A 25,141-nucleotide genomic window follows, 5' to 3' on the forward strand; every position below is an offset into this window, starting at 1 on the left:
ACATCACAGTCAGTGATTGGACAAACATTTTTCGGTCCTGAAACTTCTACAGAAGATATACACCAATCAGGCATAACATTATGACCACTGACAGTTGAAGTGAATAACACTGATTATCTCTTCATCACGACACCTGTTGGGTGGGATATATTAGGCAGCAAGTAAACATTTTGTCCCCAATGTTGATGTGTTAGAAGCAGGAAAGATGGCCATCGTACGGATTTGAGCGAGCTTGACAAGGGCCAAATTGTGATGGCTAGACGACTGGGTCAGAGCATCTCCAAAACTGCAGCTCTTGTGGGGTGTTCCCGGTCTGCAGTGGTCAGTATCTATCAATGGTGGTCCAAGGAAGGAACAGTGGTGAACCGGCGACAGGGTCATGGGCGGCCAAGGCTCATTGCTGCACATGGGGAGCGAAGGCTGACCCGTGTGGTCCGATCCAATAGATGAGCTACTGTAGCTCAAATTGCTCAAGAAGTTAATGCTGGTTCTGATAGAAAGGTGTCAGAATACACAGTGTATCGCAGTTTGTTGCGCATGGGACTGCATAGCCGCAGACCAGTAAGGGTGCCCATGCTGACCCCTGTCCACCGCCGAAAGCGTTAACAGTAGGCATGTGAGCATCAGAACTGGACCACAGAGCAATGGAAGAAGGTGGCCTGGTCTGATGAATCATGTTTTCTTTTACATCACGCGGATGGCCGGGTGCGTGTGCGTTGTTTACCTGGGGAACACATGGCACCAGGATGCACTATGGGAAGAAGGCAAGCTGGTGGAGGCAGTGTGATGCTTTGGGCAATGTTCTGCTGGGAAACCTTGGGTCCTGCCATCCATGTGGATGTTACTTTGACACGTACCACCTACCTAAGCATCGTTACAGACCATGTACACCCTTTCATGGAAACTGTATTCCCTGGTGGCTGTCGCCTCTTTCAGCAGGATAATACACCCTGCCACAAAGCAAAAATGCTTTAGGAATGGTTTGAGGAGCACAACAACGAGTTTGAGGTGTTGACTTGGCCTCCAAATTCCCCAGATCTCAATCCAATCGAGGATCTGTGGGATGTGCTGAACAAACAAGTCCGATCCATGGAGGCTCCACCTCACAACTTACAGGACTTAAAGGATCTGCTGCCAGATAATGGTGCCAGATACCACAGCACACCTTCAGGGGTCTAGTGGAGTCCATGCCTCGACGGGTAAGGGCTGTTTTGGCAGCAAAAGGGGGAGCAACACAATATTAGGAAGGTGGTCATAATGTTATGCCTGATCGGCGTATGTACATTTTCTATATTTAGACCACTTCTATTATTGATTGCTGTCAGGATGTGAAGAGAGTTTCAACCAGTATAACAAACAGTGTTCTTAAAAAAATTGCATACCCTACCTTTATTAATAGCCTTGGTGCCATGCAACTGCACCTTAGTAAAAACAAATGTTTTTTTGTTTTTTTTTTGGCTTGATGCGATGAATATTTCACCATATGTGTTGCCAGATGTGGTTCAGGAGGGGAAAAAAAGACATCCTAGACAAACAAACACCACAAGGAATAGCTGTTAGAAGATGCCTGTTTTCTTTAATAAACTATTTCAGTGTTTCATTTAAATTGCATTTACATTAATTCATTAAGCAAGCTTTTTTGCATGTCACTTGCAAATAATCTGAGATTCTTTTAATCATTCTTAAGCATTCTTAGCTGTTGACAAGTTACTGATCATCTTCTACTCACATTTGTCAATATTGGACACTGATTGCACTGTTGCAACCCACAGTTTGGTTTGATGTGATTTAGTGTTCCCACAGTTCATTGTTTTCATTATCCATGAGTGGCACAACCTCTTTGACGTTATTTCATGGTTATATTTCCCATGTGAGCTGTTAACCTGGGAAAGCAGCAGGAGGATACAGGCGGTGGAACTTCGGGAAAGAGGATCCGATGGTCTGAACTTCAAGCTGTGAAATGTTCTTTGTTTAGTTCTGATGATTGAGTTTGCGGTAAGGCTCGTTTGCGAGTCGATTCCAGTCTTCCCGCTGTAGATAAACCTCAGTTTGCTCTGGCCGGCAGAGCGCATTCCTGCAGCGGGGATACGGAGAAGGAGGGTGGCCCAGGCCTTAACCAGAACTGTTTGACGCTCTCTTTCCCTCCATACCACCCCTGTCAGGACAGGCCAGAGTCTGTTTTCACACATCTAACCTAACCGTCGGACATCTGGAACCTTGGCTGTTGGCAGCTGCAGGAAGTGTGATGTTGTTTTAGGACAGTGAAGTCTGCAAGATGTCCAGTGCCATGAATGGTGCAAAGATGGTTCCTCGTCTGTATGTATGTCATGATTTTCTAATAGTGGTGACCAGTGTTTTGGGGGTAATACGTTAGAAGTTGTGTGATCGGATTGCTTTTTTAACTAATGAGTAATGTGATGTGTTACTTTTATAGTTATTTTGTTGAAACAAGTAATGCATATTACATAATCAGATTTTTTTCCAATCTAACATCTAATCTATTATCGGTTAGTTTTTTAAATATGTACTGTATTTAATCATATAATCAGATTTTTTGACATAATCAGATTTTCACCCAACAAGTGGGTTTGTTGCTCATTAAATATACACCGTATCAGTTACTTTTTCAAAAAAGTAATGTATTATGTACAGTATTCTGATTTTTTTTCAAATAGTCAGTTTTTTTTTTTCTTCACATAAGTGATACGTTGCTCATTAAATTGACACAATATCAGTTACTTTTTCAGAGTTTTATGTAATCAGATTTTTTCACGCAACAATAAATTGTTTATTAAATTTATACAATATCAATTATTTTTTAAATAAGTAGTTTTTTCACATAATCAGATTTTCATGCAACAAGTCATACATTGCTCATTAAATTTTCACTGTATCAGTTACTTTATCAAATAAGTAATGAAATATGTATTCAGATTTTTTTCACGTAGTCTGGTATTTTTTACACAAGTCATACGTTGGTCATTAAATTCACACAATATGAGTTTTTAAAAAAATAACTGTAATCAGATTTTTCACATAATCAGATTTTCATGCAACAAGTCATACATTGCTCATTAGTTTCACAGTATGTTACTTTTTCAAATAAGTAATGTATTATGTATTCAATTTTTTTCTACATAGACAGATTTTTCACACAAGAAGTAATACCTTGCTTATTAAATTTACAAAATATAATTTTTCAAATAATCACTTTTTCAATATTACTACGTACATAACAACATTTTATCTAATCAGATTTTTTCAGTAATACATTCATTAAATTTAGATATCAGTTTTCTAAAATGAGTAATGTTACGTAATCAGATTTTTCATTTGATCAAATTTTTTCATGCAATATGTTGCTTATTAAACTTACACAAGTTACTTTTTTTTCAAAGAAGTAACATTTTACGTAATAAGTAATTTTTTTTTCCGTAATCAGATTTTTTTTTTTCATTCATTAAATTGACACAATGTATGGTACGTTTTCAAATAACTAACATTACTTTTTACATGTAATGCATAAAATAGCATAACTTTACACAAAATTTACTATTTCAAATAAATAATGTGTTTCCCGTTTTTTAGCATGAAGCAGACAAAAATAACTTTTTGTCAGAAATGTAACTCAGATTTGTGATGCTTTACGTTGTTTCTTGTGAATGTGATATGTAGATTAAAAAAAAGTAGAGGAAAATAACATGACGTTGCAATAAAAAGTAATGCAATATTGTAGCCTGTTACTTTTATAAGTAACAGTCTTCAGCAGTGGTTCTCACCCCTCTAAGTGTGAATGTATCCTGTAAGTATGTGACTCAGCGAGAGCTCTTTTGTTTCATTCATGCGTTCTCCAGCACTGCTGCAAGGCTGTGCTCTTCCGAACGTGTTCGAGCAGGCAGGAAGGTCACAGAGTTGACATTTTGCACAGAGCAGGCTTGCAGCAACTGTGACTCTTTTGCTGTGTGACTCATACTTTTACATGTCATGTACAAAGTGTTTGTTCCTAGAAAGTCTGGCTCAAAATTCATTGCAAACAATTATTTGCGCTTAACTGCCTTAGGGCAGTGAGTAAATGACTGTCTGTTATGCCTCATTTTGTGAAACACAAGTTGTACTTGCTCTAATTTGATCAGAAATAGGACACTTTTACAGAAAATGAGTTTGAGACGTTGCACAAAGCATTGCCGTTGCACTTCTCATTTGTACGCCATATGAATCGCCTCCAGGTTACATTGAATTGCTCTTCACATTTATGTTGACACGTCAATTTTCACTGGGGAGTGTACAGAATCAGAAAGCCGAGGATGGAGAAATCTGGAAGGAATTGAGCTTGAGCTTTAAACACAATTACACTAATCAGCCCGGAGGTTACAATTTGTGACTTAATACCTGCTAAAAACAGCTGGGATTCAGACTGGGCAACAGCAGTAAAGGACGGAAGCAGATGTCGTGTTAACCAAATATTTTCCATCATTGACTGATTTTTTTTTTTTTTTTTTTTTTTAAGCCGTGATGGAGAAATCTGAAGGTTGTCCGTCATTTTGACAGATTATACTGAGGGTGATCTACCTTGTAACTGTAAATACCACCCCTGTCCAGTTGGTGGCGAGTGCGCTCCAGTATAGCAGCAGAGCGCGGGTTCAGCCTCCAGAACAAAATTAAAACTGCCACGAGAAGTAGTGTTGCCAAGTCCGTGGTTTTCCTGCGGAATTGGGCAACTTTTACACTGTTGCCGCAGGTTTTTAACCCCCGGAACTCGATTTTTACCAGGGAATCCCCAGAACACGATTGGGCTCATTTTGGCCGTGATTGGGCTGGTTTTGAATAGCAGTTGGGCTGGTTTTGTTACACAAACCTGGCAACCCTGACGAGAGGTCATCTGTCCGAGGCAAAGACACAAAATCTAATGACAACTGCTCCCTTGATGCATTTGATTACGTACAGGCGAGCATCCAGTTTATGTCACTGCGGACCAGGAGAAAGATTTGAGTTCGAGCAGATACAGAGCATCGATAGAGTTTAGTTCAGTTAATTTTTTACGTTTTGAAAAAAAAAATTTAAGACCCTGTCTGTTAAAAAGACGGACAATGAGAAAGTCTAACGCGACCTCTGGACGGAAGAGTGCACGGGGCTGCGGTTTACTGTGTTTGTTGGATAATAGTTCATTAACAGGTGTAGTATCCAAAAGCTGATAAGTGCGTATCATTTAAGCACATGAGAAAGACGCCCAATTATCGTTTGGTACCAAATCGATAGTTCAGTTTTAAAAGCGATATCAGCCTTTCTGCAGTACTGGGTCAATCCGGTACCTGCTGACAGGTGGCTGCTTTCAGTCGCTTATGTGCGTATTTGTGTAAGCGCTCTGTGAAGAGCATCAAAGGTTTCTATTTACAACATATTTTTGCAGCGTTTTTATCACACAACATACATGGTTCTGTATAACTGTGAATATGTATCTGCCTTTTATATTTTAGGAAGGGGGATCCCCTGCAAGGGAATGATCATGTTTAGGGGGTCTTGGCATCAAAAAGTTTGAAAACTCCTGTCTTAGACTACTTAAAATGCTTAGACTTAAAACAGCCTTGGCTGCAGATAATGAGAATCCGTGCCCCTCCCTGAACATGCTGTCCACTCAACACAGCTTCTGTTTGCCTCCTAAGAGCTCATTTCCCTTATCTGGATCTAAGTGCTTTTTTAATAGCTGTAGGGTGAAGACTTCTGCATGTCATTTCCCGTCGGCTCTGTTGACAACTTGTCCTAGCTAAGACACTGCCTGCACGCTCTTATCAGACTGATCTTCTCTTCAGCAATCATCATCATCATCATCACGAAAATGTATCTTCAGAATCATCTCTCGTATTTCATATTCTGAGATTTAATGCATTAGCATGTGATCTGAGGTCCTTCTCATTGCTCTACAGAAGCTGAAATACCAGAGAGTTTCTGTGCAAGAGGAAGCTAGTACTTTTTAGGGATGCAAAAATATATATTTATACTACAGTATATTGATTATCGGCTGATGTTCATCTTTTTAATGTATTATCATCTGATACAGTATATATGTCAGCCAATATTGGATATTTAATTATGTAAGGTCATTTTGCCTATTTTTGCCTTTTCTGTAGGTTACATTTGTTGTCATCGAAAACTTGCTGAAAACTTTAAATGAGTTTTTTTTTTTTTTTTTTTTTTTTTTTTTTTTAAATTAATCTTTAGCAAATCTCAAAGATTTATAATTTTTAGGCCTAAATTAGCTTGTGGAATTTGAAACAATTGATCTTAGGTCTTATTTTTAATTTACAAAATATTGTAGATTTTTTTTATGTAGGCCATTTGTTGTTTATCGGCCATAAAATGAAAAGAAATATTGGCTTATCGATTTTAATATCTGCATCCCTAGTGCTTTTTCTGCATTATATAGTTAAAGTTGGCATGAAACAGAAGTTGCGATCGTTTTTCTTCTCTATTGTGACGTATAACCGAGTGAAATGGATTATCGAACAAAAAAAAATGTAGTGCGGGACTTGATTTTGTCCATTGGGAATTGATTGGATGGTTGTGGTTTGCTATTGATCGTTCTCACGTGAGTGACAGGTTGTCCCGCCCTCGCACCAGTAAACGCGTCATCAGAGAAGAGATGTCACTACAAGAGGGAGGGGAAGTTAATTTGATTAAAGATTATGAGGACATAAATTTAAAAAAGGATGTGCACGGATAAATCATTTATATTAAATATTGTAATATTCCATAATAAAAAAACAAGACTTGTCGATTTTGATTTCATGGTGACTTTAAACTCAAGTTACAACCTTGATGTTGATCTTTCACTTTGTGAAAATTGTTTTAAACCTGTCCGGCATTATCAAACTGCCCGGTAGGGTCACCGTCACCCTTCAAGAGTTGAGTTTGAAGCAGACGTGTGCGAGTGTGTAGCATCAGCAAATATCATGGGCTACTGCAGCAGACGTGTCAGAGTTCTGGAACAGCGCTGGAACAGACACACTCGCGCACGGTTCTGCCATCTCAACAGTTTTTACAAGAGGCAGGTGAGAGTCAAGGGCCTCGAGTCCTCTTCGCTGCCAGTGAGAGAGCTCATCCATTCCCTTTACAGCTGCCTGCTATGGCCTATATTTCATGTTAAAACTATTACAATTCATCAAGTGGTCAAACTGAAGCTGTATAGCTTGAGATGTAGTTGAGTGCAATGTTTGTTTCATCATTCACTCGGTTTTTAGATCAATAGCTGTTGGGTTTTTAATCTTAATTCAAATGCGCAACAAAATTGAATCTAGCTTTGTGGTGATGCTCATTTGCTCACTTGCTGTGAAAAGTTTTGTAATTGTTTTGTTTCTACTTTTTATTATATGCCAGATGGCATAAGATGGACAGGGCTCATGTTAAATTTACTCCTGTCTTTATTACTGTTCCTGTTTCTCCACTTTTGCTAATGCAGGGCATTAATGGCAGCATGCCCAGCTTTTTTTTAACATAGATGTCTGGGAATGTTCCTACCACTTACCAGAAGTGCCATCCTCATATCTACCTAGTTTGATAAGTATAACCACAAGATTGACTTTTCAGAACAGAGTGCTCTTGAGAGAAGAAGTGATGGAACCTTTGTTTCCTCAACATCTGCCTATTAGTGCCAGTGGCATTTTTACATTGATCATTCATTTGAATCCACCCGTATCAATGTGTTACAATTCATTACAAACCATAGGAAGTAACAAATGTTACAAATGTGTTTTAGCCAACATTTAACACCAAAATGTGCAGAATATGTGCTGCTGCATGCAAGTAGCACCATGCCTATTTTCAGTATCATTTGTTTTACACTATTACTGGAATATGTTAGTGCTCTGTGTGTTAATCACATTAATGTTGGTATTTCTAAGATGAACATTCAGTCTTAGGTTTATTTCTGTTCTGTGATATAATGCGGAAACATTGCCCTATTAACTTTTATAAGCATCATTAAAAGTTCAACATCACCTGCATTAGTTTTTGAACCCAGTAGCAGTCAATGCAGCACTTCATATACAAAAATTTATAATCAGAATAATCAGACGTCTTGCTATTGCATTAAAGTGCCCCTATTACGCTAATTAAAAGGTTTCTAATTCTGTTTAGGAGGTCTCGTACAACAGGTTTACATGCATCAAAGGTCAAAAAACTCTTTAATTTTCTTATAATATTCATTGCACATCACCACATTTTTCAATGATTCTCAAACGACTCGTTGGATGAATCAGTCTCTCTAAATCCCTCCTTTCCATGAGCCTGCTTGGCTCTGATTGGCCCATCGGCCCAGTCTGTTGTGATTGGTCTACCGCTTACAACGCAAGTCGGAAACAAACACCCATTACCATAACTGATTCAGCTCCAGAGGCTTCCTAAAGCTCAGCGATTGTACACACTGTAAAGACAGTAACAATGGCGTCGATTTTACTATATCAATCCAAGTGCGAGTCCGATGATGAAATATTGGAAGAATTAGTTAATCAACCCATCGCAAGGACGACTTGAGTTGGACGTTTATCAGTTTTTATTATTGAGTTGGATACGCTAATCAGTTTGACGTTCACCATGAGATGTTGCAACTTTAATTGTCCACGCAGAATGTATGCGGGCATTATGCAAATGTGTTAAATTGTGATGTGTGAACCCAGAAATGGGATTCGAATCACAAACGACTTGTTTACACAGTTCAGAGTCGACTCTTTCTTTTAAGAGACAACTTTATTTATAATGCACTTTCAGCTTTACAACTTTGCAGTCTGTTTACATCCACATACAGCTACAGTCAAACCAAAATTTATTCAGACACCTTGAACATTTCATTCATTAATACAGTTTATTCACTATAGTTTTAAAAAATGGTAATAAAATATGACAAGATCTCAGAGTTAAACTGTCAGAAAAAAATAAATAAATAATTATGTCAGATAACATTTAAGCAAAACATGGTCAGGTCAAAGTGTCTGAATAATTTTTGGTTCTAAATTTGTATCAGTTTTACTGGTAGTCCACTGTATGAAGAATTTTTGGGTATAATATGTCACAGTTTATTTTGCTATCCTCACTTACATAATTGAACTATACCTGTACCCACTAGTAAAAATATATCAAAAATATAAAAAATGTCTGAATAATTTTTGGTTTGACTGTACATTACACACTGCGTGAAAGGTACTTTTTTAAAAATCCATAATAGCGGCACTTTAACTAATATTATATTGTATAACATTTGATGTAAGTGTTACCCAGATATATATAGAGAGAGAGTTTAGTTTAATTTTCTTAACCCATTTAAATTTTTTCCTGTTTTAAGCATAAATGTTTACAAAAAATTAAGTTTATGCTTAAATACTTGGGATATTAAATGGGGTAAGAAAAAAAACTTTTTTGCAATATTCTATATTCTTTTTAATGGCTGGAAAAACATGCCCCTCAACACCCAAGGCAAATCTGTGTGCATGATTTGAACACTTTGACAGGTTCATTTATAGCTTTTGTTAGTGTCAGGAGATGGCAAAGGGTGCTTGAGATTCTGTTCTAAATGACTATTGAGTCCACCTTACAGTGGCCAGGCCTGCATTGTTCCTAATGAACTTTGCGTGCTCTCGTTTTTGGGCCATGTACGTTTTGACACAAGGTCACAAACGAAGCAAGGATCAAGCGTCAGAGCACAATTAGGGCAAGAGAGGGATCGAGAGGTCTTTGTTGGAGTATGTGAGCAGGTGAAAATGTCAGCAGTGGCTAATGGGAGAAAACGTCCGTGCCACGACAGCTTCAAGTAGGCATGACCCTCGCGGTGAACTTTCATTTTGGTAATTGCTGGCCAGGCCTGTGCGCCACCTTAGTGGCAGGCCTGTTCTGACACGCTACGTCGCACTTCAAGAGCATGTGTTTGCAAACTGTTTAACTGAAATCACTCTGAACCGAGGGTATTCATTTGCAGCATTTACACTTTGACGGACTTGATTAAACTTTTGGGCAAGTTGCTGTGCCAAGCTGGAAGTTGTTCAAATGCTGGTTTGCGCCATTGTTTTTCAATGGGAATCTGAATTCACAAACATAATGAGTGACCCGAGATAGCCTCTTTTATAAGAATTAATTAATTAGTTGCTTGGGTCAGGTCAAGCTAGTTTCAAACTTCTTGCTTACTTAACAGTTGGATTTCACAGAATCAGTCCTAAAGCAATCTTTTCACTGCTTAAGACGAAAAATCTTTCTCACTGGAGAATCAGGATTTTTTAGTTTTGAATGAATTGCCATCCATCCATCCATCCATCCATCCAAACCAATGACTGAATTGAAAAACTCTACATAAGCAGGAAGCATAAAATATATTGTACACAAGTACTGGGTAAAATAATCAATGTTTAACTACTTTTCAGTATTGAATGCATTATGAATTATAATTAAATAGAAAAAATAAATAAAAAGGGAAAGTATGCAGTAGACAAAAAGGCAGTTTTGGAGCAAAGCTTAAGTCTATTTAGTTGTAATGTCACACAGCTCTATCCTAAACACATCCTGCTACACTATTTAAAAATTAAATATCTGTCCTGTTCTTGCTTTAATTTAATGACTGTCTCCTTTCCTTCTCTCGTCAGCATCTGAACCCAACCTGAAGCTACGATCCAGGCTGAAGCAGAAAGTTACGGAGCGCAGGAGTAGCCCGCTGCTTCGGAGGAAGGATGGGCCGGTCACCACTGCGAAGAAACGTTCTCTGGACATGGCAGGTGAGAGCATCCATCTTGAACATAGTTCATATTTTATTCATAGGGAAAGTAGAGAAATGTCAAAAAAATGATTGGCAGAATGGTGTGTAACTAGTGTCTCCTGCATGCACACCACAGCTCAATGACCTGACTGCTAGGCCATGATTCCAACATCCGTGCATTCTTGACTGACACCAAATGAATCACGTTTTTTTCCGCCCATTTTCTCTCAGAATCGGCATGTAGCAGTGCTCCTGGTTCTGGTCCAAGTTCACCCAACAACAGTTCAAACAACATTACCAATGAGAACGGCATCGCTGGATCAATCTCCAACAGTTCAATGGAGGTACAGTGCACTGCATACTTCACCAGCAGTAGTATGGCTCTGACTTTTTGGGTGATGAAGCTATGACCACAATTGGCTAAGATCACGGTAGCATGTATTTTTATGGTTTTATCACGGTAATGGTATATATCAGAGTTTCCCAAACTGGGGTTTGCCAGGGGGTTCGTGGGTTGATGAAATGCTAATGAAATATGTAAAATTAAAATAAATCATTTTAAAATAAATACAATCAAAAAATGAAACATTTTATTTGTTTACCTGCAGGTCATGTGACTATCAGTGAACTGTGAACATGCTAATGTGTTGTTTTATTATTGTAAAATATATATATACAGTCAAACCAAAATGTATTCAGACACCTTGAACATTTCATTCATTAATACAATTTATTCGCTATATTTAAAAAAAATAAAAAATGGTAATAAAATATGACAAGATCTCAGAGTTTAAAAACTTAATCTTGATTATGTCAGATAACAAAACATGGTCAGGTCAAAGTGTCTGAATAATTTTTGGTTCCAAATTTTGATAAATTTTACTGGTAGTCCACTGTATGAAGAATTTTTGGGTATAATATGTTTACTTTATTTTGCTATCTTCACTTACATAAATGAACTATAGTGTCCTGCACCCACTAGTAAAAAAATGTCTGAATAATTTTTGGTTTGACTATCTATATATATATATATATATATATATATATATATATATATATTTATATAATTAAAATATATTAAATGTTTAGGAATCCCTGGTATTTATTATAATTCTCAGTATAGAATTATGTTATGTATTTGGTAATATCTAGTTTTAAAATATTTTTCATATTCATTATGAATAATAATTATTTTATATATATATATATATATATATATATATATATATATATATATATATTGTGTGTGTAATGATACGTCTCTGGCATCAGGGCAAACATTGTCAAATTATAATATTTAATAATAATGATATATTAAATTATAATAAATGAATGGTTTTGATTTTTAATGTTTTTATAAATAGATTTATTCATAATAAAAAATAACTATAAATTATAATAACATTATTATATAAAATAATGCACCCAGGTACCTTTGCCACTGTTTTATAAAAGCCCTTTAAGGATTTTTTTTTTTATTTTTATTTTTTATAAATTTAGGCATTTTGCTTCATTGTGCCTTTAATAAGTATGACATTTCTGCAACACATGACATCTCTCTTGCGGCTGATTGGTGTGTTCTTAAATGGACCACTAAATCTCTTTACTTTACATTTTGCCGAGTTTTAGCTCAGTTTTATTGGTGGTCACACTTGTCATGTTGCTTTGGGAAGTGTTCTGCAATTTTCCTGGCTGTTTCCATGCATGTTTTTCAGACGTCGACAGTCTCCTTCTTGTAGACGTGTCCCGCAGGGGTCCGGAGAGCGACCAGACAGAGCTGTTTGTTTTTATCGGTGGGGTTTATTTATCTGTGCATATGTTTGTGTGTGTGTGTCGTTCCAGCCATCTTTGGCACACAGACTCGCCGGCAGAGAGGGTCCTGTTAGCCAGCTGTCTCTGTACACATCGCCCTCCCTTCCCAACATCACCCTGGGCCTGCCAGCCACCGGCCCTTCCAGCGTGAGTCCATCTTTCTTTTTCTCCGTAAGTGGGACAGCCCGCTTGCGTGCGCTCATAGAGGCGCCCCTGTCTGGACCATCAGGGTGCCACATGTGGCTTTTCAGCACCAGTGGCATTTGAAAAAGAGCCTTTGAGAGACAATGGCTGACCACAGCTTACTGACGCAAGCAATATATCCTCACACAAGAATTATTTACGAGGGAATGTTCTCTCTTCTTTGCCCTGGATTCTTTTTGGCTTATGATCTCTTTCTCTCTCTCTTTCTCTCTTCACATAGATGGCATCTGGCCAGCAGGATGGTGACAGAATGGCAGTGCCAGGCTTACAGCCAGGAATACCCATAACCACTCCATTCATGCCAGGAACCCACCTGCCTTCTTACCTGGCTGCCTCCAGCTTAGAGCGGGATGGCGGCTCGGCACACAACACTCTCCTCCAGCATATGGTGCTTCTGGAGCAGTCAGCCGCACAGAACTCCCTGGTCGCAGGTCAGTCTCAGTCATAATATGTTACCAAGACACCTTTTACCTGCTGAGGTGGGGTGAGCTGTTAAAAGAAAAAGAAAAAAAGTTGTATGCATTATATTATATTATATTATATTATTATATATTATATTATATATCTGTAAATCAAGCATGTTAAGTTTAATATTCAACATTTTGTTTATTTTCAATTTGTTTATAAAAACACAATAATGTTTCAAAGTTTTATTTTACTTGTCATTATTCACATTTTCTTAAAGATACCCGTTAAACAGCCATGTAAAGTTTAATATTCAAAATGTGTTAATTTTGATTTATTTGTTTGTTTGTTATTTTTTAAACACAAACAAAAGAGGAAAAAGGAGGGGAAAAAGCATATAATGCAAATATGCAATGTTGCAGTTCTCCAGAATCTGCTTCTTCAGTAAAGAAAATTTCTTATTTTCTTTGAAAGGAAGGAAGTTTGGTCCCACTTGACATTTTTCAGCAAGTCCATTTCATTTTGAGGCAAAGTTCACATTGGCACATCTGACACTCTTTACACCGCTGCTCCCATTTTGGGAAAAATGTTTCATTTAATAATTAATCTTTGCGAGTATTGTATTGCTTAAATGTATTATTCGCATGGTTTGTTGATTCTCATAATACACAAATATTTCTCCCATTTGTGACATAATTTCCCATTATTTGCACATTATATCTCAAAATTGCAGCAAAGGGGGGCCTCCAAACAGGCAGGTGCCCCGAGGCCTCGCAGGATCATAATGCATCGCGCTCCGTTCTCTCTGCGGATGTCATGCATTTATTGGTTGTAATTAGTCCAGCATAGGTTATGCAGCGCCCTTTATAAATTGGATTCAATTTCCTCCGATACGCACTAAAGAAGGCTCATTTTAATCAAATTAGTCATAGGCGGTGTTAATTAGCCTCCTGATGTGCCAGGAACGGCTTCACAAGAGACGGGAGAGGGAGGCTGGCAATAAGCGGAGGTCAATACTTATCCTGAGGATGAGAGAGTGAGACGCCTCACTGGCGCAGTCAATTCTAACTAATGACTTCTGCCATCATAGACCATCACGTTAAAGAGCTAACCTTTTCTCCGCCCACTGTTGTCAGGGAGACAGGCAAATCCAGTGTACAGGAAGTGTACAAACAGGAAGTGTCAAGTCCCTGGAAGCAATGGAAAGCGTGTGTGAAGCAGAGTGGGGCAATAACGCAAATAAAAAAAAATAATAATAAAAAGAGTTTTCTGACTGAATAACTTTTGTTCTGGTGATCAGGTATATTATATTTATATTATATTTTATTAATTTTATTGAAATATTTTATATAATTATATGAAATTTTTTTGTATTATAAAGTAATTAATATTATCTATAATTTTATTTTTATTATTATATAAAATGATCGTATTTTATGTAAATTATATCATGTTATCTATATTTTATATTGAATTACTCATATGGAATAATTTCACATACACGCACACTGCAGTTTTACGTATATGTTTTATTCATTTTATTTAAATATTATATTCGTATATTGATTATATGAAATTAGTATGTATTATTATATAGTAATTATAGTAATAGTAATATAGTAATTATAGTAATAATATATAGTAATATATAGTAATTTAGGAAAAATGCAAAAAAAAAAAAAGCAAAAAAACTGTATATATATGCTGTTTTTTTTTTTGTTTTTTTTTTTTTGCATTTTGCACCATGAGTTGCACATATTTAGGACAGCATGTTAAGTTTGAAATCATTACATTTTAAAAACACATCTCAAGATCTGTGTTCTGGTCCATTTAGTTGCATTTTTGATTACTTCTAAGGAGGATGTTGTCAGTTTTGTGTGCATTAGAGGCTTCACAAGCGATCCGTGGGCATGCGTCTAAAGCTGAGACAGAGATGCGCTTAAATCTTCAGTCGTGTATTCAGGAAACTTAACCCCCTGAGAGCAAAAGCAGACGAGGTGTTAATTAATTCAGGGCTAAGTGCTAACTAGAATCTGCTGTGTAACCCAAAGCCCATGTGTTGTGTCCCCAGGCCTGGGTGGCGTGCCCCTGCAGTCCCATCCCATCCATAAGCTCCGGCAGCATCGGCCCCTCGGACGCACGCAGTCGGCCCCCCTGCCCCAGAATGCCCAGGCGCTGCAGCAGCTGGTGGTTCAACAGCAACACCAGCAGTTCCTGGAAAAACACAAGCAACAGTTCCAACAGCAGCAGCTTCACATCAGCAAGGTACAGCACTGTCTTTAGCTCCCTTGATCACCATGACAACCAGCAGGATGTGCATTCCTTATATGGTCAGACCGGAAGCACTCTGCTAGTGTGTTTGTGTGTACGTGGGACTGCAGTCATGAGCAGACCCAGACTGAATCTATGCATGGAATCACATTTTCTGTGCTGAATTTTTGAGGCAATGCAGAATTCTGTGAAATTAATTACATTAAACGGGGTTCAAGTAATGATTTTGTCTGCTGGTCCCACCTCAAAAGATTTATATTTTTGAAGTTTTAAACAAAGATTTGTTTTTCCTTTACATTTTCCAAAAAAAAGTCTCTAATACTCACCCAAGGGTACATTTATTTGATCCAAAATACAGTAAAAACTGTAATATTGTGAAATATTATTACAGTTTAAAATAACTGTTTTCGATTTGATTATATTTTAAAATGTAATTTATTTCTGTGATGTCAAAGCTGAATTTTCGGCATCATTACTCCAGTCTTAAGTGTCACATGATTCTAATATGCTGATTTGTTGCTCAAAAACATTTAATATTATTATTTTTTATTAATGTTGAAAACAGTTGTGCTGCTTAATATTTTTTGTGGAAACCGTGATACATTATTTTTCAGGATTATTTGTTAAATAGAAAATTTGAAAGAACATCATTTAATTAGAAATAGAAATATTTTGTAACATTATAAAACTCACTTTTGATCAATTTAATGCATCCTTGCTGAATAAAAGTATTACTTTATTAAAAAAAATTAATAAACTGACCCCAAACTTTTTACAAAACATTTTATTTTCTTTACAAAATGTTTTGCTGGAAAATGGTGAATGAAAATGGCTTATCTACCTACGTGCTTAAGCTACAAATATAATTGTATATATCTAAGTATTTTACAAATAAATTTAAAATATGTATTATTTTTGTATTAATAAAAATGCTTGATGGGATGAGCAGTTCATTCATTCATAAACTAAATGTCTGCATTATCATATATTTTTTCATATAATTCTTTGCTTCGGAACAAAGTTTGCAATGTTGTTTTGAATGGAGTTTGTTGATTTGCTTCATGAACTTTTCATTGAAGGATTTTAAATCCCTATGGGAAAAGAATGAATGAGGAAAATTCTTGCTGTGCTCTATAACCGCCCTGTTTTATTCCTCCTCGTGTTTGCTCATGGAGTGTGTGGTGAAGTCTGTGGAAGATTACTAGTGTTGGCTCATTATCCTACAGGGTTTTTGGTTTGTTTCTAATGCCTGTGCTCTCCCCCCCACCCACCACTGCAAATGTGCATTATAGATTAGTTATGGGGTTAATCCATGCCTGCACACAAACATGTCCAAATGAGATCACTGGGTGTGGATCACCTCAGCGCTACACTCTGGGCTTCCGGGAATAAGGCCTCTTTGCTCAGCAGATGTCAGAGGAATTTAATGCTTCCCAAGTATTTACACTGTAGATTTGAGTCCATTCCTATGTTTTAGAAGTTCACGTTGGAGATGTGAGAAGGCATATGCTGTGAGTCTGTGCATGTGGTTTTCTGCATATCAAAGTAGGTCCAGTTAGAGCTGCGCCATTCTGGATAAAATGAGAATCACAATTTTTTTTTTTTTTTTTTTTTTTTTTCCCAAATAGAGATCATGATTCTCCCACGATTCTGTACAGATAACTAAACAAAATAGCTTGTAATTATTTACTAGAGGACAAAATATTAATTGTTGCAGTCGATTTAAAAATATTTAATTTAATAGTTATTTAAAAAATGAATGAATGAATGAATGATTCAATGACTCACTCATAACTATGAATCAATGGATAAATCAGTGTTTTTGAACGAATCTTTTGAATGAAGCATTCAATGTCAAATACATTTTTAACTCACTTGTCGCCACCTAGTGGCGTAACAATGTAATCTATACAACCTTTATTTGAAGCGCCAAGTTTTAAAAGGAGATTTGCTCTCTTTTGATCGCTAACTTAGACTTCCATGTTTATAAACTATAAACGCTTGTCTCAGTAGGCTACATCTGTGATAATTTGGTAGCACTTTATATTACAGTCCTGTTCCCTATGTAGTAATTGTAATAACTGGGTAATAACTAGGTACTAAACCTGAACCTACCCCTAAACCTAACCTTAACCTATGTACTTACCATATATTACCCAGTACTTTCTTAGGCAAGTACACTGTAAGTGCACGTACTGTAAAATAAAGTGCAACCGATAATTTTGATATTTGTAACACAAAAATAACAATACTGTGGTTCACTTGCTTTCTCTGGCTCAAACACAGAAACAGGAAAATCATAATTTAAAAATAAGATCACGGGGATGTTTGAATCAAGATCACAATCTTTTTACAATTAATCTTGTAGCTCTAGGTCCAGTGCATGAAATCTGTGGCCTTAATTTTCGCATTTTACACAATGTATTTAGGGAAAAAATCTGCGTAATGGATTTAAACATGGTAAAATATGTTAAACTTAAATAGTCCATAAACTTGTTAACCTAATAGTCCATACATTTTCAATTCTGAAGCCATATAATAGTATAAGAAACAGACCGAAATTTAAAAAATCGTCCCCTACACACTAGTTCTGAATCTCATTTGTGCAATTTAAATATAGCTTTTATCAAATTTGCCATGTCGCAATGAGTCATGAGAACCAAAAATGTTTAGCATCATTGACAACAAACCTAACATGACTCTTTAGATTCACCACATTTAAATGTACTCAAACGTGAATGAGATTTGAGAGCTGCAGCGGTTAAGATAATGTTTAAATTTCGTTGTTTTCCTCATTCAGGCTATCGTTAGGTTTAAAAAAACTCAAAATGTAGAACTCAAGACTACTTTTATGGTGCTTTTTGTCACTTTTAGAGCTTGACAGCCTTTGCTTACCAGTGTTAATATTCATGACCCAAGCCATACCTGCCAAAGTTTGTGTGCTGAGCTACTAACACTGACAGAAAGTCTAGCTTTGTGAACAACCAAAGGTGTTTAGGCCTAATTATTGAACTTTTATGACAAAAAGGCCTGGGAGATGTTTTTGTTGAGATGTTTTTGGAAAGTTTTTAAGCTTTCAAATGGTATCTAGTATGAATGTATCTGTGGCAACTAGATGTTTAAAATCATGTCATTCTTGTGAGGAAATTTATGATGTGTGTCCCCAAGTTTCAGATCATTCCTGTAATTTTGGCTTTGGCTGATTCCTTTTACAGAGACATTACATGAGCTTGTTCACTAAGCTGAAAGGAGAGATGTAGCTGTGGAGAAAAACAAAGAGGGAGAATATGAAAAAAAGAAAAGCTTGTTTGGAATGAAGCACACAGATGAGGCAATTGCCGAGCGCTCTGACGTCAATTATGTTCCCTCGGCACAGTGCCAGGGGCCTGTGTTTTTACCCGACTCGAGTACGTGTGTGTGTGTGTGTGTGTGCAGGGGTGAGGGCGGGGCTAGAGCTGTCATTGCCACGGTGATAGGGTTAGACACAGCTGTCACAGCATGAACTTGAGCCAAGAGGACAGTTTCGTTTGTTCCTGTTGTTCCAAGAATGTTATTTAATGCAACTGTAGCTTTGACTCTGTATTTTTTTTGACAGAAGATCTTTGTGTATGTTGCAGATGTGTTCTGTTATTCAAGTTATTCAAATTTCACAACCTTTTTTTACTTCCTTTAAGGGATCTATTTCCAAATGAAACAGATTATTCAATGTTTAAAAAAAAAAAAAAAAAGAAAAAAAAAAGTGTATTAAATTAAATGGGGTCAATTTCATATTTTATGCTGACTTTAAGGGCTTATGCTTTTGAAAAAGTTGTTAGCTACACAACAAACTAACACAAGAACATCAGATCATGTACTTTTGAATACTTTACTTTTTTATAATAATAATAAATATTTTTATTTTACCCTTCTGAAAATTACACTATCATTCATAAGTTTGGGCTTGGTAAGATTTTTTAATATTTTTATTAGAAGTCTCTTACGCTCACCAAGCCTGAATTTTTTTGATCAGAAATACAGTAAAAACAGTAATATTGTGAAATATTATTGCAATTTAAATGAACCATTTTCTATTTAAATATATTTTAAAATGTAATTTATTCCAGTGATCAAAGCTAGATTTTCAGCATCATTACTCCAGTCTTCAGTGTCACATGATCCTTCAGAAATCATTCTGATATGCTGATTTGTTGCTCAAGAAACATTTCTGATTATTATTATCAATGTTGAAAACATTTGTGCTGCTTAATATTTTTGTGGAAACCGTGATACATTTTCAGGATTCTTTGATGAATAGAACATTTATTTGAAAATTAATTAATTGTAACATTATAAATGTCTTTACTGTTGCAATTTAATGCATCCTTGCTAAATAAAAGTATTAATTTATTTTAAAAAAGGAAAAAGATCTTATACTGACCCCAAACTTTTGACCAGTAGTGTATAATGTGGTAGCTGTAGTTATTCCCTGACACTGTTGAATACATATCCTATTGTACTCTCTAATAAAATGATTCATTTTTATCTGTAGAACTAGAAGTCTGATTGATCAGATTATTTGATAGTGAATATTGACATGTGTTTCTCCACCTCTCTCAGATGATGGCTAAGCCGAACGAGCCAGGCCGACAGCACGAGAGCCACCCGGAGGAGACGGAAGAGGAGCTGAGGGAGCACCAGGGGCTGGGCGACTCCTTGGAGGGTCTTCCCCACGGGGTCACCATCAAACAGGAACCTCCGGATGAACAGGATGAAGAGTTCCAGCAGAGAGAGAGACAAGCTGAGGAAGAGCTGCTCTTCAGACAGGTGAGGATCTGGCTGACCACCTGGTTATTGCTCTGTTGTGGGATAGCAGATGTGATTTTGCGGGACAATGTGGGACACATGGAAGAGAGGCAAATTTAATACTATTAGACTATGTAAATACTGATTTACATTAGTAGGAAAGCCTATTTGCTGGGTGATAACATGCTTTAAATCACCAGTAAGCTTTGTTAATTGTAACAATTGGCTCTGTGACTGGCACTCAGTTTGCCCAGGTTCGAGTGATTTAATGTAATTTACAACCCGAATTCCGGAAAAGTTGTGACGTTTTTTTTAAATTTGAATGAAATGAAAACTAAAAGACTTTCAAATCACATGAGCCAATATTGTATTCACAGTAGAACATAGATAACATAACAAATGTTTAAACTGAGAAAGTTTACAATTTTATGCACAAAATGAGCTCATTTCAAATTTGATGCCTGCTACAGGTCTCAAAACAGTTGGGACGGGGGCATGTTTACCATGGTGTAGCATCTCCTCTTCTTTTCAAAACAGTTTGATAACGTCTGGGCATGGGCAGTTTTGGTGTTGGAATTTGGTCCCATTCTTGCCTGATATAGGTTTCCAGCTGCTGAAGAGTTCATGGTTATCTTTGGCGTATTTTTCGTTTAATTTTGCTCTAAAACCTTTTTATACCTTTCAGCATTCATAGTGCCTTCCAAAACATGCAAGCTGCCCATACCATATGCACTTATGCACCCCCATACCATCAGAGATGCTGGCTTTTGAACTGAACGCTGATAACACGCTGGAAGGTCTCCCTCCTCTTTAGCCCGGAGGACACGGCATCCGTGATTTCCAACAAGAATGTCACGACGGCGCTTCTGGACCATGTTCACATATGGCTTCCTTTTTGCATGATAGAGCTTTAGTTGGCATCTGCAGATGGTACGGCGGATTGTGTTTACCGACAGTAGTTTCTGGAAGTATTCCTGGGCCCATTTAGTAACGTCATTGACACAATCATACCGATGAGTGATGCAGTGTCGTCTGAGGGCCCGAAGACCACAGGCATCCAATAAAGATCTTCGGCCTTGTCCCTTACGCACAGAGATTTCTCCAGTTTCTCTGAATCTTTTGATGATGTTGTGCACTGTAGATGATATTTGCAAAGCCTTTGCAATTTGACGTTGAGGAACATTGTTTTTAAAGTATTCCACAATCTTTTTACACACTCTTTCACAGCTCTGCCCATCTTTACTTCTGAGAGACTCTGCCTCTCTAAGACATCCCTTTTATAGCTAATCATGTTACAGACCTGATATAAATTAACTTAATTAGTTGCTAGATGTTCTCCCAGCTGAATCTTTTCAAAATTTCTTGCTTTTTCAGCCATTTGTTGCCCCCGTGCCAACTTTTTTGAGACCTGTAGCAGGCATCAAATTTGAAATGAGCTCATTTTGTGCATAAAATTGTAAAATTTCTCAGTTTAAAAATTTATGTTATTTATGTTCTATTGTGAATAAAATATTGGCTCATGTGATTTGAAAGTCTTTTAGTTTTTATTTTATTGAAATTTAAAAAACGTCCCAACTTTTCCGGAATTCGGGTTGTACCCCACGGGACATATTCACTTTACTAAATATAAAAACTTTAGGGCTGGGTTGAAAATATTGATTTCTTGATTTTAATCGATTCTCATTTTGATAAACCAAAATTGATTCTTAAATCTTAAAGGGTTAGTTCACCCAAAAATGAAAATTGTGATTCATTCCTCACCCTCATGTCGTTCCAAACCTGTAAGACTTTCATTCATCTTCGGAAATGTCGCTCTTTAATGTGTTGTGACAGAACGCTGTAGCCACTTCAGAAATGTACACGAAATACATGATACACAAAATGCATCTAGTATGTAGTTCTGAGAGATTTTTTTTTTTTTTTCCCCCAGAGAAAAATTAACATGTGCTATACCTGATATATATAGCCAAATTAATTGATATTGAATCGAATCAAGATCAGAACTGAATCAAATAACAAGCTTGTGAATTGAAATTGAAATTGAATAGTGAAATTTGTGTCAATGCCCAGCCCTAACAATCTGAATAACAGTCTATTAGGTCAAATCACAGTTTATACTAAAATAAATTTCCCTAAATACTGACTAAGTTATGTGCCTTGACTACACAAACATTAAATGGAATTTACTAGATTCAATGTTTTGTTGGATCTGTCAGTTTTGAACAGGATGTTCTTATTCAGTCCTGGCTTGTGTAGCCGTATATAACCTTCACCAGAAGTTCACTTTTGATGAGATCCACACTTGTTTCTTTGCTCTGTTCGCGCAGTTATCATCAGTGGAAAAAACCCTCTACAAATATGTTGGTTGGTTATTTTTCCCACTTTAGCTTGTTGACGGCAGCGCCAATGGAATTTTAAATGCCAATCAAAGTTTTTTAGTATATTTTTTATTGTGATATTATATAATTAAGGGAAGAAAATAATACAGACATAATTGATATGCTGGACACAGCTTGCGTCTTGCAGGACGTGGGACTAAGCTCCCAATTTCAGGACTTTCCCACAAAATGCAGGACAGGTTGTCACCCTAGTGAGGATGATGAAACAGACAGATAGCTTCAGGAAGGCAGTGTCCGTCACTCTTGAGAATGTAGAAGTGCACAATAAATGGTGTTTCTTTGAATGGCAGAATGAAGACACAAACACGTTGAGCACCAGAAGGGGGCAGCAACAGGCTCCTATAAGGAAACAAGCACCCTGTCAGTGGAAAAGGGGATTATTAAAGGGATAGTTCACCCAAAAATGAAAATTCTGTCATCATTTACTCACCCTCAGGTTGTTCCAAACCTTTCTTCTGCTGAACACAAAAGAAGATAATTTCAAGAATGTTTGTAACCAAACAGTTGACAGAAGTATTTTCTTCCATACAATGGAAGTCAGTGGGGCATGTCAACTGTTTGGTTACCCATATTCTTCAAAATATCTTCTATTGTGTTCATCAGAGAAAGTCATACAGGTTTGGAACAACTTGAGGGTGAGTAAATGATGACAGAACTTTCATTTTTTGGTGTCTTTCTACACTTGGTCAGATGATGACATGCTTCTGTTTTAGCTGCCAAAAAACAATAATGGTAATTTATCAAATACATAAAGAGCAGTTGTGCTGGCTAAGCAGTTGTGCCAATTTCATCGGTGCACAAGCAGATTAGTTGAATAAAACTGGTCTTTTATTAACATGAAATGCTCAGTATGTGTTTATTGGTGCATTCCATAAAAAACAGTGTATTTTTTATCAGTCATATCTGTTTAATGCAACCCCAAGTCCTCAACGCTTAATCACTGCTTTTAAATTGAACATGAGGTGGGCACTTGTGCTAGACGAGATCATTTTAGGTCCAGCTCGTTTTCTTCTTAATGGGCAGCAGGGGTTTGAAACTCTCTGCATGTTCCTGCAATCAAACTGAAATATCCATCAGCTAACTAAAGCTGTGTGTCCGAAACTGAGGGTAGCTGCCAATTAACAGGCAGTGATTATGTATGAAGGAACGTCCTAAGGTTTCAGACCGGCTTCCAAGGCACCATAACATCACGTACTGTATAATGATCAGGGATGAACTTGAGTGAGCTTTAGACAAACATAACCAAGCATAAATTTGATGGCTACAATGCTTGTTTCTTAGTATAAATTGAATACACTACCGTCCAAATGTTTGGGGTCAGTACGATTTTTGCTAAATGGAAATTAATCGTTTTTTCCAGCTAAAATGCATTAAATTGGTCAAAATGTTACAAAAGATTCAAATAAATGCTGTTCTTTTAACTTTCTGTTCATCAGAGAATCCTGTTTGATTCCACAGAAGAAAAAAAAAAATGTTTTTTTTTTTTTTTTGCATTGTTAATAAGAAATGTCTTGATCAGTAAATCAGCATATTAGAATGATTTCTGAAGGATCATGTGACACTGAAGACTGGAGTAATGATGCTGAAAATTCAGCTTTGGTCACAGGAATAAATTACATTTTAAAGTATATTCAAATCATAAACATTCATTTTAGATTGTAACAATATTTCAGTTTTTTTTTCTTTATATTTGATCAATTCAATGCAGACTTGGTGAGCATAAGAGACTTCTTTCAAAAACATTAAAAATCTTGCAAACCCCAAACTTTTGAATGGTAATGTAAATCTTTATTATTATTATTATTATTAATGCATTTTTATAAATAATTTTCATCTTCCAACCCATATGCAATTTTTATTCTTTCAATGAACTACCTCGACCATATGTACTTTCGTGCCTTCATTTCCACATTTTGGACAGCCTAATTTAGCCTGGAACAGCTGGATGCAAAGCATTGTGATATTTGAAGTGTGGATCGAAACACTCTTACCTTAATTAGCATAATAAGTGAAGTCTTTCTCCTTGATTTTCAAAATATGAAGCATTTTCTACATTTAACGCTCTTGTCTGTGTTTTTCAATGTATTAAGTGCCACCTGCTGGTTATTTATGTAACTACAGGATGCCTAAAGCACTTGATTTTCATCTCTATGAAGTATGAAACTTCCTTTGTTTCCATAAATCCACTTGCAAAGTTAATTTATTTCAAGGGAAACTTCTGTTCTTGTCTCTGAGCAGCAAGCTCTCCTGTTGGAGCAACAGAGGATCCATCAGCTGAGGAACTATCAGGCGTCTATGGAGGCGGCCGGACTGTCTGTGACCTTCCCAGGCCATCGGCCCCTGTCCAGAGCACAATCGTCCCCAGCTTCAGCGACCTTTCCCATTGTGGTACAGGAACCACCATCCAAACCGCGCTTTACCACTGGTCAGTCACTGGATTAGATATCATTGCCATGGGATTTCCAACTTAACAACTAAGCAAAACAACTAAGCATCCAGATATTAAATATAATTAAATATATGGATATTAGTTTGTATC

The 25,141-nt window shown here is 36.7% G+C and overlaps 1 protein-coding gene across 4 annotated transcripts in view; it reads left to right on the forward strand.

The window, feature by feature from the left end:
• The window catches only part of hdac4 (histone deacetylase 4), a 236,345-nt gene that overhangs the window by 148,564 nt on the left and 62,640 nt on the right, over positions 1–25,141 (forward strand). For all 4 annotated transcript variants that reach the window (XM_051904805.1, XM_051904806.1, XM_051904808.1 and 1 more), the window contains 7 exons: positions 10,620–10,748; positions 10,961–11,073; positions 12,572–12,688; positions 12,966–13,176; positions 15,222–15,415; positions 20,018–20,224; positions 24,841–25,027. In XM_051904805.1, the coding sequence (XP_051760765.1) occupies positions 10,620–10,748; positions 10,961–11,073; positions 12,572–12,688; positions 12,966–13,176; positions 15,222–15,415; positions 20,018–20,224; positions 24,841–25,027 (1,158 nt within the window). The remainder of the gene's footprint in view (positions 1–10,619; positions 10,749–10,960; positions 11,074–12,571; positions 12,689–12,965; positions 13,177–15,221; positions 15,416–20,017; positions 20,225–24,840; positions 25,028–25,141) is intronic.

Source organism: Ctenopharyngodon idella, chromosome 9, assembly GCF_019924925.1.
Source record: "Ctenopharyngodon idella isolate HZGC_01 chromosome 9, HZGC01, whole genome shotgun sequence".
In the NCBI taxonomy this organism is placed as follows: Eukaryota; Metazoa; Chordata; class Actinopteri; order Cypriniformes; family Xenocyprididae; genus Ctenopharyngodon; species Ctenopharyngodon idella.